The sequence below is a fragment of the Notothenia coriiceps genome, unplaced genomic scaffold (genome assembly GCF_000735185.1).
Source record: "Notothenia coriiceps isolate Sejong01 unplaced genomic scaffold, NC01 NC01_scaffold00035627, whole genome shotgun sequence".
Classification (NCBI taxonomy): Eukaryota; Metazoa; Chordata; class Actinopteri; order Perciformes; family Nototheniidae; genus Notothenia; species Notothenia coriiceps.
This window is the reverse complement of record NW_011368328.1, coordinates 35709-51349: the sequence shown is the minus strand read 5'-3', so window position 1 is coordinate 51349 and position 15641 is coordinate 35709. Positions and strand designations below refer to the sequence as shown.

The following is a 15641-nucleotide window of genomic DNA, read 5'->3' as shown; positions in this document are numbered from 1 at the left end:
CATGAGTGCGAAGGCAGCAGCAGGAAGAGTAAATGTAGGGGGCCGGGCCCGAGAGGATCGACGCGGCTTCTCAGGGGACGGCCTCGAGGTGCGAAGCGCGGCTCTCAGGAGGCCGGGCTCGAGACATAGGCGAAGACCGCGGCTCTCAGGGAGGCACCGGCTCGAGGCGAAAGACCAAGGCTCTCAGGGGGCCGGGCTCGAGGGTGAAGCAGGCGGCGACCGAACAACTCCGGAGGAACGGGCAGGCAGGCGCTGCGGGACAGCTCCGGAAGGCAGCAGGAACCGGAGCCGGTGGGACAGGCTTCGGCAGATCCCCCACGGAAGAGGACCAGGAGTTGGCAGGACCCCCGGAGACAGGTGCGGCAGGACCTCCAACGGAACAGGACAAGGGTTGGCAGGAAGCCGCAGAGGAGTAGTCGGCAGGATCTCCAACGGGACAGGACATAGGGTTGGCAGGACCCCCGGCAGAAGAGTAGTCGGCGGGGCCCCCAACGGCACAGGACATAGGGTTGGCAGGACCCCCGGCAGAAGAGTAGTTGGCGGGACCCCCAACGGGACTGGACATGGAGCTGGCAGGACCCCCAGCGGAACCTCCAACGGCACAGAACATTGGGTAGGGACTTGAGAGGGGACTCGAGAGGTGACTTGAAAGGGGACTTGAGAGGGAACTCGAGAGGAGACTTGAGAGGTGACTCGGGAGCTGACTTGAAAGGTGACTTGAGAGGGATCTCGAGAGGGAACTTGAGCGGCGACTCGAGAGGTGACTGGAGAAGGAACTTGAGAGGGGACTCGAGAGGATACTTGAGAGGGAGCTCGAGAGGGAACTTGAGCGGAGACTCGAGAGGTGACTGGAGAAGGAACTTGAGAGGGGACTCGAAAGGATACTTGAGAGGGAGCTCGAGAGGAGACTGGAGAAGGAGCTTGAGAGGGAACTCGAGAGGTGACTCGAGAGGGTACTCGAGAGGAGACTCGAGAGGGGACTTGAGAGGGAACTCGAGAGGTGACTTGAGAGGGAACTCGAGAGGGGACTTGAGAGGGAACTCGAGAGTTGACTTGTAAGGAGACTTGAGAGGGAACTCGAGAGGTGACTTGAGAGGTGACTTGAGACGGTCCGTACTCCGACAGGACACAGGGTGCTGGAGTCGGCCGGTATGCCGACAGGACACGGGGAGCTGGCATCGGCCGGAGAGCCAGTACTGGAGCTGAAACTGGAGTCGGGAACATGGCTACTGGGGCCGGTACTGAAGCCGGAACCATGGCTGCTGGGGCCGGAACTGGGGCCGGAACCATGGCTGCTGGGGCCGGAACTGGGGCCGGAACCATGGCTGCTGGGGCCAGGACTGGGGCTGGAACAATGGCTTTTGGGGCTCGGGCTGTTTGGGGCCCTGGACTTGCGACTCCTTCTCTTAGGAGCCTTTTGGAGGCTCCGTGGACCTCCGTGGACCTCCGAAAGCCAGACGAAAGCCACCTCAAATGGATCATCTGCTGGGTCAATTTCTTGGTTGGTTGGTTCTGTTACGGTAGAGTGAAGCAGGCAGGACCCAAATGCAGAATAAACTGATAACACCTTTATTTCAAGGATATAAAAATAACTTGGACAAAACAGAACACTCACCGGGGAACTCAGTCACAAAGACGAACCAACACTGAACACAGGAAGAGACAAGACTAAATACAGGGAGAGGTAATCACAGGACGAGAAACAGCCGGGCAGGGGAGGAGAAACACAAGGGCTACAGGTGAACACAATCAGACAATTAGACATGAGAATCGTGACAAGATGTATCCTATAGAGTATAGACATATGGTTGATAACATTTACAATAGCTAAATTGAGATCATTTATTGATAGCATTTTGTTAAACAATTGGCTTTGTCTGTTAACATGTTTCTTTCTTATACTGTAAAAAACAATCAGATTCAACTCTAAATGGACAAGTAAAAACAAGCACACTGAATATGAGGCTGGGAAATATAATTAGATTTAGCTCTTTCTGAAGCTAAAAAAAAGCTTCCCATAGGAGCCTGTTGAATGAAAAAAATAGCAGCCCACTTTTGTATTTTTCCCGAAATAAATATGAATCTCCCTTTGAAATCCCATTAATAACACTTCAATATCGCCATCTGTCAACACTTAGCCAAATATGTTACATGAAATATATAAATTCAATATGCCTTACATCATAGCAGGCTGAGAAAAAGACATTAAAAATTCAGATGCTTGTATGAAACAGCTAATGTGTGTTTGTCGTGTCTACAGAGGCTTATAGTCATGGCTGCAGCATCTATAGGTTATTGTTGTCCTTTGATGCAGCATTGATATGTCAGCAGGAAGAGAAACATCAGCACAGTAGCATTGGGGGATATTTTTATTATAGGTGACGATATAATAAAAATCAACAAAGCATGGGCTTGAACTTTACAAATTGTGTTGTTACCCTGAGTTAAATCTGTTTACCCTTTTCATCCAGGGAAACAAGCTTTAAGAATGTTTACTACATTTTCATCAATGCTCTGCTTCACATTTACACAGCCACACACACTCCCTGCTGGCAGCTTCCCAGTGAAACCACAGCCTCCCACTGCATGCTGGAAATAAGGGCTACATTCCTTGCTCTGGGGCACGAGGCAGAGTGCTGTCATCATTACCTTGTCCATGCAGATTTTTCAGTTTTATTGTTGCATTTTTTAGGTGAGAAGTCCTTTACACTCCACTTTAACCTCTCGTCGACCCCACAGCAGCTGTACCAGTTGGTGGAAACATGCTTTGCTCATTTTTGCAGCCTTTTTTTGCAGAGTGAGGTCGGTGGGTCCCGCTGGCAGGCTTGGCAAAGACTGTAAACAGAGCAGGGAAGAGGAGAAACAATACTGAAAAAACTGAAACCTTCACTAATAAAGTTTACAAATGTCATATAACTGTATTAGGTTGGATGAGAACAAAAATGTTAAGTTTAATCTAATATTTTTCTCACAATACAGTTATGTGAAATATGTTGACATAATACATTTAATTAAACATTTCAGTCTTTTCAGTGGAACTTTAAAGTGTGTTTTTTCCTTTCAATTTGTATCCTTGTCTTCTATTTTTAAAGATACAGCAGTGAGTGACTTGTTTTTTAAACAAAAATATAAATGGTGCTAAGTATAAACAGTTTGGACATGATTCATCTGTGTGATCAGAGTAACTGAAAATAAGCCGTGGGTTAGTTTTTAAAGTTTAGATTGTGTGCAGGTCATGCGCAAAAATCACACTTATTGTATATTCAGAGGAAAACTTTCTCTTGAGCTCTTAAGGTTCAGCCATTTGTCTTTACCATAGTTACCTATCCACAGAGAAGAGTAATTAACCTCTGTACAGGTATGCCAGGGTCACTCAGAGAAATTGGGAGATTGGAAAGCTTTCAGGCTTGATTTTCCATATTTTACCGTCAAAGGGTATGTATTTACAAGATGACTTGAGGAAGAGAGCGATTGAATATGCAACTGATTGGTTTGCTGCCAGAACGGCAGTTTAGCAGCCAAAGCAGACATCCATCAGCGTTTAGAATCTGGCTGTTGATATTTCCAAAGCCTGGCTGTAGAAAGGATACAAATGCAACAATCAGACCAGGAATTCAAAAGTGGCATTTTTCTTTTTTTTGTTCAGAACATGTGGAAAGAATATTGACTGAACAATGCGTTCACATTTGTGTACTTACAACAGCGTGAAATATAATAAAGCATTTAACAGTATGAATCTGAAGAGGTTCTTGAGCAGCGGTAATGTGAAAATATAATTTGATAATATAATTAGCAAGTCTACAAGGTTATACGTACGAGAATCAAAGTGTGTAATGAACTGTAAATGTGCATTATATATTGCATAATCTGTAGGTATTCAAGATTCAAAGGTTTTATTGTCATATGCACAAAGCTACAGTGTAGACATGGGAATGGAAATCTTATGACCTGAGCTCCTCCAACAATCCAACATATATACAAAAATACAAAATAAAAAGTATTGCAAAAAGTCTACATGTTCATATAATATGAAATGTACAAGAACAGAGTATGAAATAAAATAATGTAAATTAAGACAAAACTAAATACTGTTTTTTGCGTGGATAAATATTTATATAAATAAGTATATTGCAAGATGACAAACAGGAATGTTTATCGGGGCACTTAGCAGAGCTCAGGTGTTTAGCAGTCTTAATGCCTGTGGGATAAAACTGTCCCTGAGTATGGTGGTTTAGTCCTCATGCTGTGGTACCGCCTGCCAGACGGCAGCAGACAGAACAGTTTGTTGCTGAGGTGATGGGGGTCTTTGGTATGATGGGTATTCTTGTGTTACTCTGTCTATGCTAATAGTTGCTGTTTTGTCAAGAAAGCTAGGAATCACAAGATGTATTTGCTGTTGATTTTCTAAATGGTGTGTACGTTATTTCTCTACCTTGTGTAAAAAAAAACATGGATCAGGCACTTACATGTACAAGTATGGAGGCTAAAATATTCCACATATGTATTCCAGACACTGTTGAGTCTGAACTGTACAGGTGGTCAGATGGTGTTGCATAGTAATGACCTTGCCAAGGTTAGGAATTCCATTCAGTGCGTACAAAAAATGAATGCAATTACTTTACCGGAAGGCCATTTGCATGCAGGCTTTGTTTGAATGGCACATGCTGTCCTCTATAGGAGCCTATTCTGCCCTTTACTGATCCAAAGGGCAGATGTGAAGAGGGAGAGGACAGGAAGACAAAGACAGAACAGGAAGAAAAGGGAAAGGATTAAATAATAAGTATAGCAAATAGGGAGACATGCAGATATGGGAATACGGAAAAAGGAATAAAAACACCGTGTATCAACTTATCTTACATTTTACAAGTGTTGTTGGTATTTCTGCTTTTGTAATATAGCCCACAATCATCTCTCAGAACGTAGTTACAGAAGATGTTTAGGCTGTTTCAGTCACAGCAAATTGGATGAAAGTTTCAGCTAATGGAGATCATGAACATCAGATGTAAGGAACGACGCAAAGAGAGAGACAGGTAGAGAGACGGCTGGTATCTGGGTTACTCTGGCCTCACATCTCCACTGCAGATGAATATTAATAAGGAGTTATTAATATCTGCTGCCTGCACTGTGTGTGGATGTGCAAGGTCGGCGTGGAGGCGCAGTGTGAACAAGCCTTCCTCCTCCTCCTCTTGTTTCTCCTCCTTCTCCTCCTCTTCTACACAACCTGTATCTCCATTACTCTCACTTCCTCTTCACTCACTTCATCTTTTTTCGTTTTTCTTTCTCCATCATTTGCTTCACCCCCACATCCAGGCTTCCTGTGTGTCAAAGCTCCTTATGTTTCAAGGAATGCTGCTTTCACATACATCAAAACATAGTGATGTCATTTTGTGTGAGAATGGTCTTAAGGAGACTGTATTGGGCAGGGTCTAGGGGTAAAATAAAGTACTGTAATTGTAGAATCTATTATGTAGCAAGAGCAACAATTGGACAATTGTGTATTTGTTGTACGAAGCTGAACAGACATCACTGCAGTCATCCATTTGGGGTGTTTTGTTTTTTTTGTGTCACAGAGATAATGTTTTATCCCAATACATTTAATATTATGGAATTTTCAGTGGACTCAACTGTTGCATTCCTATTTTCTCGTCTACTCTGGGTAAAAAAAAGCAACATAAGATGTCGGCTTCATCAGAATCATCAAAACAAATTAGAAGTCTACTCATAAAGTCTTAAGGAGATTGGGTTGTGTTACTACTACTGCTTTGAAGGAAATGTTTCAATGCTTAGGAATGAATGTCATCAGGTACTTTAGGTTTCAATTGTGTTCAAGTGTTTATGTTATGGTCTAAGACCAACTTACCACAGTTAAATTCTCTCTTGGATGTTGCTCCAGCCTCTCCACAAGCCAGCCCCTCGGGTGGTTCGACTTGACTTCCAATGTCTTTCAGAGCTTAAAACCATGCAGTCTTATCTTTGGCTCAAAGTTAGCCCTACTCACAGAATGTCGTTGTTATAACAATTGTCACTTGAATAGGGATGAATGACAATTAGCTAAATTTAACAGTCCCTGCGAGTATACTTTGATTCATTTCCTGAAGCTCTGAATGGAAAACTGCCATTAGGAGGATTTATTTTTTGCATGAGGATGATTGTTAACTTTGTTAAAATCCAACAAAAGACAAGGCTGCAGAAACTAGATGGAAATAGAATATGAAACCAAAGAAAACAGTAGCATTGAACCATCACAGAACATTTGGTTGCTTTGGCTTTCCCAATTTGGGATCGATAAAATACATCTTATCTTTATCTTATCTTACCTTTTCCCTGCTTTGTAACGATAGCTTTGCGTTGTGTTTGACTTATACAACTCCTTATAACAACATATCTATATATTAGTCCTTTTTTTCTTATGCTTCAAATACATACAGTCTATCCCCCCCTGACCTCCAGGGAGTAGGACAAAAACCAACCAATCAGTGCTTCAGAAGCATGATTCACAGCTTGAGGGTTTGGCCAAGCTGTAATAAACTAGAAAGTCCAGATGACAGTGAGCAATGTGCTGTTGAATACGGAGCCTGAGTGCATGATCTATACACCCGATTCCCTTGACATTTTACTGTGATATTTATCTCATGTGGAGCGGTGTGCACATACACATGCACACACTTCCTCTTACCCCCTCCCCTTCAATATCCACTTCAGATGGCATGTCACAGTTTAATTAATAAATTCATAGACGATAAGTTTTTTGTAATCAGCGCACACCGCAATGAAAAGTGCAATAACAGCACTGTATATATATTACTGTTAGAATGACCTCACTCAAAAAAAAAAAAGGAAAAGGAAATGTGCACCTAATAGGGTGGAAATGAATGACATATTTTTGTTGACAGGGCAAAACACCCTCAATTGAAGCAGGCACAGTTGTGTTTACTGCTCTGTGTATTCAGACAAATGAGAAGCACTTTGTTCAGTAAAGGAGCGGGAATTTCCCCTGACAACAGGCCGTCATGTTTTCTACTAAGATGAAATACTCAGTACATTATGATGTGTTTCTGTATGCTCGGTTGTCATGTTTGTTGACCTCCTCGGTCAGACTATAAGCAGGCAATTCAGGCGTTTCCTTGTAAATTGCATTTATGCTGCTAACACTGTGTGGATTTTTTGCTCTGTCAGTGCATGCTGGAATGTCTGTGGGGGGGTCACAGATCAATGGGGAGCAGGTGGGTGTGTTGCCGTTCATGAGAGCAGGTGCATGTATATGTGTGTATAGGTGCGCGTGTGTGAGCATTGTGGGGAGCAGGTGTGTGTGTGTGTGCTCACTCGGCCGGATAATAGGCACATATGGACAGAGCGAGAGAGCCAAATGAGAGACACCCACACATATGCAGACACACACACGGGGTATGTAGCCTACAAAATACACAACTGATCCAGGCGGGTGTTTTAGACTGCTTTTGGATTTGTGAGAGTGTGAGTGAGTGAATGACACATGAATTGGATAAAAATAGTATTAGGCTTACAACCGGTATTTATGATGACAATCATAATGAGGGTAAAGCATGATGGGATGTCAAACAAGCAATGCAGAGCATGGAAACAGTGCCTATTACGATTGTTATGCCAAAAAAAGAGTTCACCTCCATTATGTCATTATGTTTATTATTGTAGTCTAAATCAGTGGGGAAGTGGTTGTTAAATCCAGTAACGAAGCAACCGTCTTGTGTATGAATTTGCCGATGGACTAGCTGCTCCTTTCAGCTAAGTAGATGTTAGAGAGCAAGAGAGAGAATAATTGTCAGCTATTTGAAAATGACAGAGGGGGAAGTGATGGGAAAAATTGTGAAAATCAGCGGAGCAAGAGAGATCGAGAAAAATGGGGAGATGAGGAGGGGTAGATTGATGGAAGAAAGGAGGAAGGGTGCGTGGCTGAAAATGAACTTGTCCGCTGCTTGAGACCCAATGGAGGGAGTGACAGCTATATAGATTAGAGGGAAAAGAGGGAAGAAAATAAAAGCGGGGAGGGGAGGAGGGAGGCTGATTGTGAGCAGGTAACATAGGGATGAGGAGGAGAAAGATGTAGAGGGGTGAGACAGCGGGGTGAAGGATTTGGCAACCACAATGATGAAGAAGTGGAGGATTAAGAAGATGCAGAACTACTGGAGGAAAAAACGAGTACAAAAGGAGTTCATCTTTCAAAAGAAACCGTAATTCAGCTGGGATGGTAGATGACAGAATAGTTGTGTGTGTGTGTGTGTGTGTGTGTGTGTGTGTGTGTGTGTGTGTGTGTGTGTGTGTGTGTGTGTGTGTGTGTGTGCGCGTGTGTGTGTGTGTGTGTGTGCGTGGTAGTGTGTGTGTGTGTGTGTGTGTGTGTGTGTGTGTGTGTGTGTGTGTGTGTGTGTGTGTGTGTGTGTGTGTGTGCACGCTCTGCTTGACAGTGTGAGGATTACTGAAGAGAGTAAAACTTTAATAATACTGAGCTCACTAATCTGTCTGTCTGACCGCGGGTCTCTCTCTGTGTCTGTCCTGCACATGCACAGTCATGCCGTGGGTCTCTGTGTTGTATGATAGACTGTGTGCTGATGTGAGGGACTATAATTCCATTAGCAGCCCTTCATTCTGCAGGGGGGAAACAGCAGCCTGTAGAAATACAATTCTGACTGAAGGGAAGAAGCAGGAAAAGCAAAGGATGAAGGGATTGGGGAAGGAAATAGGAAGAACGTGATGCAGGAGGGAGGAAGTGGATTTACGGTGGGAGGATGGAGAGTCAAACAGAGGTTATGAAGAAGGGGGGAACAAATTACAAGGAAAATAAAAGGAAACAGGAAGGAGATTCAAATCTAGGTGGTACAGAAAAAAACAGGGATAGAGGGAAGATGAGGAAAATGGGAGGAGGGCTAGGGCGCTTAACCGCCAGTGACAGAACCTAATCCAATAATTAATCCATCCCTCACATGACTTTACAGCCAAAAGTATGTAACCATAATTCACTCATACAGTATTAACGTCAATGCAGTCAATGGTTTTGGTGCAGACAAAGGTTTCTGCAGTGCTTCAGTCAATCAGTGGTTAATACAGTATTCACATAGGTCTAACAGTACAATACAGTAATACTTAACATTAGTATTCTTAAAGTTCTGCAGTCAAGTGCTATATAAGTATGACTACAGTCAATAATAGTATACTCAAAAGTTTCTTAAGTAGAACGTTGCCTTTTATGCATAGTATACCTTATTCATGTGCCATTCCTATGTTTTATTGCACTTGTGTATATATTGCATTAATTTGTATTTGTTATTTTAACAACAGACATTGTTACATATCATAGTAGAGCAGGTGATAATTTGTGCTATTTTATACAACATGTTGGACCTGCTGATCAGTCAATAGACGATGGCTAACAGAATCGATATTATGCCTTTTTTACAGCAAACGTTGTATTTGCCATGGTAGGGAGAGCACAGGTGTTACTCGTGATGGCTCAGATAATTTCAAGTCTCCTAGTGAGCCATGACAGTGAACTAGCATGTAAAATTGCATTATAAATATTCAGCCATCCATAATTGTATTATTCTTATTCACCTGCATATGTTTTTTGCACCTGCTGGATTGGAATATGAAAATACAATAATGAACTGTATGCACATGATGTATATCCAGATTATCCAAATTGAATATTCCCGTTATAACTGAAGTTAAGAAACGTAAAATATTTAATTAATATGGACCACAGGGATTGAGCAAATGGTTTTGAGAGTTCATAAGATTAGTCGATAAACTGTAAGGACAATCACCTTTAAATCTAACTGAACTTGAAGTGAACCTAACTGAGTGGAACTCCAGTGTGACTCAACTGCAGACTTTAATAAGCTCTGATGCAAATTCAAGTCAGTGGAGCTGCTATCTGCTTAATGATGAAGACTGGGGAGAGATGCTATCACTGCAACTCTGAGCACTCTGCCACAAAATGTCATTGCCACACACACACACACACACACACACACACACACACACACACACACACACACACACACACACACACACACACACACACACACACACACACACACACACACACACACACCAAAAAGTTAAAGTAGAAGTATGAATTACAGCAGCAATAATGTAATCATCGAACAATTTAAAGGAAAAAAAATCATTAAAACTTTTGAAGTCCTGCTCTTGTCGTTTAATTGTCTCCACCAGATAACAGACAGGGAAGGGGACCAATTAGATTATCCCACCTCAGATCAGTCCCTCCCGTCATCTCCTCTGTGTGCCCTTCTCCTTTTCTCATTTTCTTCACTCACATCTGCCTCATTTCTCACTCTCTACATCCATCTGCTTTTCCTTCTCCTTGTCGTGTCCCAACAGGGATCTATTTGGGTGGGCAGTAAGGATGTGATTATCAGTCGATTAACTGATGATGACACCTGATCAGACACTAATTAATGAGGGATGCACACATGCAAGCCGCAAACTAAGGGCCCACTCCTTGCTGCAGCTCTAATTCAAAATAGAAAAAAATGGAAAATCGTATTAACAGCCTCACTAAGGTCTAGAAAATTGGGCCTGGCCAGTGTTCCTGCATAACATTAATATACACTTATCAAACAATATCTTACTTTTATTTGTTTCATTTAAGTATTTCCAGTTCTGCACCACCCTCCAAATATTTTGCACATTTGTACACCTCTTTTAGTATCTGCACAGCTTTCCACTTTTCATAACAATACAGCACGTATTTTGCCTAACCCTTTGTCATGTGTCTGCTGTACGCAAACACGGGATGTTTCTCAATGTCGACTATACCTGCTGCTGAGCCACTATTTCAAGTATACTATGTCATCGAGTGGCGCCGAATGCTGGGCATATACATTTAAACAGTCCTTCGGCGCCACTCGATGACGTAGTATACTTGAAATAGTGGCCGTTTCTCAATCGTTCCGAGTCACTTCCTCCAGAAGCTAGGCAAGAATCCTTCCTGGCATTCGGAAAACGAAGAGTGGAACAGACTAGCAAGTGTGCAGGTGTGCCTCATATGAGAGGCCCCGCCTTACATTTTCCGCCACAGATTTGGGGAAATTGGTCCGTGCGCAAAGCATTGTGAGGATTTGAAGGACACGAAGTCTACCCATGTGCAGCCTCGAAATTACCCCCAAACCAAGGACGCGGCCTCGGTGGAATTCCAAGTATGCTGGAGATTGGAACAGTACTTCGGCGGCACTCGATGACGTAGCATCCTTGAAATATTGGCTTGGAAGCCAGTATCCTCGAGATTGAGAAACGGCCACAGTCTGTCTTCCGGTTGTTGCCTCTTTTGAATGACGAATACACACTACCGCCGCCTGCTGGTAAGGAGAGTTATTGCCACTCACGCATGCGCAGTTCGTACATGCTTCTTGGCCGTCGGCTGAAGTCTTTGCGGTGTGTTCCAGTGCGACACATGGCCAAGACGCAGGGACGCGAGGCGATGTCGGTGTCCGTTTGTGTCAGTTCTTTGTTGTCAGCTTGATGTGTCCAGCCCTTAAAACTACACTTCAATAAGTATGTTTATAATGTATACAGACATAGGAATCATAGAAGTTGTTAACCCACAATGATTAACTACTATTATTTAGGAGGCATATGATTTATATTATGTCAATAAATGAATCAAAGCCTGTACCTGCTTAACTGGATAGTTAAGTAATACCTTTCAGTGTAAGACACACACACACCACCACACGACACACACACACACACAAACACACACACCACACCACAACACACCACACACACACCACACACACACACCACACACACACACACACACGACACACACAACCACACCACACACACACACAAACACACACACACAACACACACACACACACCACACACTACAACACACACACACACACACCACACACTCACAACACACACACACACACACACACAACACACACACACACTACACACACACACATGACGCATTAGCTTGATGTAAGAACAAGAAAAGGTCCGGTTTTTTTTGGTTTTTTTTGTTTGGTGTTTGTTGTTTGTGTGTACATTTTACGTGGCCAATCTGTTTTGCTGTCGTAAGTTGCCACAGTTTAATAGTAAGATCTTAGTGGGTACGTAAAGTACTTTGGTTTGGTTGTCGTATGTGGAATGATAAAGTGAAAGCTCGTTTCTGCTGTGCGTCAACCCTGTTATAGGTAATCTTCGCTTGCGACATGTTTCTGAAGACGAACTGTAAAGGTCCACTCGTAACTGGCTGTAAACTGGACGGGTTTATAACATAGATTTTGTTTACTTAAAGTGTGCTACTCGATTTGTCATGCACCTGGATGATTTAGTCGGTTTAGCCTGGTGTTGTGTTATCATTTCGACGCATTACCGTCGCGACTCCTGTCGGACGAGTGTGTCTTCGACGTGTTATACCCTCGGAAAGGAGTGACTGTCGACTATGACACGTAAACTATACCTCCCACACGTAGAGCATGTGAGTAGGGAGAACAAGTACAGAGGAAGAAAGTTGGCGGTCGAACTTTAAGTTTCCTAAAGGTCCAGGATATTTAACAATTTAGCAGAAAACATCTTGAAACTTGTAAGTGCTGCGCTACAATACCGTTTTCCTATTAAGATCCTCTAGATAACCGTTTCCTATTACTTTGCTTCAGATGTGAATTATTGTTAGTCACCGTGGTACATAACAGGTAAACTACAAGTGTGTTGGAATTAGATAGTAGATCCTGTTACCATATCAAATTCCAGAGCACTGTGAGTCGTACAGATGTTGGGGTAACGTATTTCATTTATTCGCCTGATCTCGAGTTCTCAACTACGCATCCTAGCATCGTAGTCATACCATGAAACGTCACGATCTGAAGACGTAACACTTTGATTGCGCTCGGTCACTTGTCCGTCCCAATTTGTCAGTTTGAGTCCGGCCCCCTGGTTAGACCGGCACGAAGAAAAGGACGACATGAAAAAGAAGTCTTAAACGAAAAAAAAGGTTTACAATAAAAAAACTTTTACAGTGAAGGAAAAAAAATCAAACGAAAAAAAGGTCTTACACCGAAATAGAAAGAATTTAAGTAAAAAGCGTTGACTTCTCTAACGAATAAAAACGGCTCTAAGACGAAAGTCTGCATCAAATAATACATTAATAATGGAAGGGTAGTATGAGTTTACTCTCCGTTTTTACATTATTATTATGTAAAAAATATTAAATTTATTACTGATATGACATAAAAAACTATATCAGAATGTCAATGTGGCCGGAAACTTCACGTTGATAGTACGATTACACTGGGCGACGCGCTTACTTAACTCAAACCTGTGGGAACTCAATCTCTATAAGTTACATTTTGGTAGGTAGGAGGAATCCAAGTTTAAAACCAACCCAGAAAGTCGGACCTTCATCCGACCGACGTTTTCCAGACTTTGTTACTAAACCAAATAGTGGACTATAATATTTTTTTTCCACAGAAAGTCATATAAAATATTGTTTGTCGCTGAATACAGACTATTCCTAGTAACTACCCGTTCGGTCGACCTAATAGTGGGAACGTCCCAAGATGAACAAGGTTATATTATTTTGTGAGTACAACGTTACGACAGCTCGACCGAGTTGACTAAGACGTGGCCATAAACTATAGGGACTAACAATAAGGAAGGAGAGATACGTACGATACAAGTTATTTAATGTACAAACAAGAATGTCAAAGATAGGAATTACTAATCCCACTCCAGTTACCGTCAACGTCTCCCCGGGACTTTTTACCTACTAGTCCTACGGGCCCAGAAGTAAAGTACCAAGGAAAACCAAGGCCCTCATTAAGTCCCTACTCTCCCATACACCACTGCATGTTGTTACTCAAGTACATGTAGACCGAGGAGGTGAAATAGTACAATAGACGACAACAATATGGTTTACAGGGGCAACACTCGTTTATTTCCTAAGCCTAAGCGTATTATGATCGTTAGATGACAGACAAACAAACGGAGAGCTAGACGTCGAAATTGAAACGACAACATTACGAAATACAACTACGACTCATGTCTACCAAAGGTCATTAGAGAACCAGTACCAAAGTAATTACGACAGTTTGAATAGCAAATTGCCGTTGTTGTTTTTTGGTTTCATTAATAAAAAAAATTATTAACGCAATTTGTTTATAATTGCGTATTTGCGATTACACGTCTTACCGTGCGGGTTTGGGTGATGTAGTGTCACCGTCCGCGACCGATCCGATGGCGGTAATATGACTTCTACCGATCGGTGGATTAATTTGAAGTACAATTTCATTCTAGTATTTTTCAGTTTCGTGTAGAACGTCGACCATGTAACGTGTCTGCGTCTAATCATTCTTTACTTGAGAAGTTTTGTGTGTTTGCATATGTGAAACCAGCTTATGCTTCTGTATCGGCCAAAACTTTTTTGAATACAGTGCATCAGCTAGCATGAAGAGTTATCTTGTAGAAAACTATTTAAAAGACCGGTAGTCTAGTCTTTGCCGCACCACAACAACGCCTTCAAGGACTTCCCTTAGAAAACGAAAAAACTATCTAGTTGGCATACGTTATTCTGTGGGTACCCAAACTACTAAACTATCCATCACACACGACAGAAAGTAAAACTGGTCTATCGTTACAATATTTATTGTATGTATGGCACCCCCTTTTCATAAATCAGTCGGTGGTAACACGTTCAATAGGTGAATTTTATACTCCTGTCCGGACATTAAAAAGTAGGATCCATATGGATTATACTCTCTGGTTTACTCGTTTTTCAGGAGTTTTCAAGGTCTAGAGTGGTACTTAGAAACTCTCCCTCAACTCAGACCACAACGGGTGCTGTCGGGTTTTAGTACAGATCTCCTCTAGAACGACCCTTACCCGTTAGCGTGTCACACACCTTGGGAACACTCTGAATGCTTATTGCAAACGTGGAGACAGCGAACGGTGGCCCATATAATGTTCATAACTCTAATTGAAAACAATAACTGTTAATGAATAAAAGGTGGATTAAACGTTTATTCAGAAATTTAGCTGTTCACTAAAAGACCTAAAAAAAAAAGTAAACAGAGAGACAACTACCATAGAATCCTACTTTAATGTCCTGAGAGAATCAAATTTTCACCCTCCCTGGAACGGTTTAACCACCGACCGTTTGATGAAAAAAGGGGACTATGACATACAACTTTACCATACATAGGCGGAAGAAAGTAAATAGAAAGGTAGGGTGTAGATGTATTTCTTTTCGTAAAAAACCGTATCAAACGTACTAAATTAGTAACCAAAATTAAAATTGACAATTAGACTAATTTAACATTAGCAAACTGTCGGACCAAGTCCACCTATAATTAGTCGGAAGTCCATGTGTGGTAGTTGTTATTTAATCTACATAAACTACTGGAAAGTGTGCCCGCAGACAGTTAAATGTGTAGTGTCTGACCTACACCCTAGAATGCAAGTCCCGGACAGTTCTCTTCAAAGTTAGCGTTACCGGGACACCCTAAAAGTTAGTAACACCCACGGTTACGTTTCGGGACCAAGGCGGTCTTCGGCCTAAGGGGAAATTGGGACCGAGACGTTGGTACAAACCCGTACGTTTACGGACGAAAACGGACCACACATTTACTGCCCTCGTG

General features: G+C 42.4%; 1 protein-coding gene across 1 annotated transcript in view; it reads right to left on the bottom strand.

Moving 5' to 3' along the window:
* Window positions 1-2688: 2688 nt before the first annotated feature.
* LOC104963130 (voltage-dependent L-type calcium channel subunit alpha-1C-like) overlaps window positions 2689-15641 on the bottom strand; it is a gene marked incomplete at its 5' end in the record, with an annotated part of 21558 nt that continues 8605 nt past the window's right edge. Inside the window, one exon of the mRNA XM_010791692.1 lies at window positions 2689-2835. Within this exon, the coding sequence (XP_010789994.1) occupies window positions 2689-2835 (147 nt within the window). The remainder of the gene's footprint in view (window positions 2836-15641) is intronic.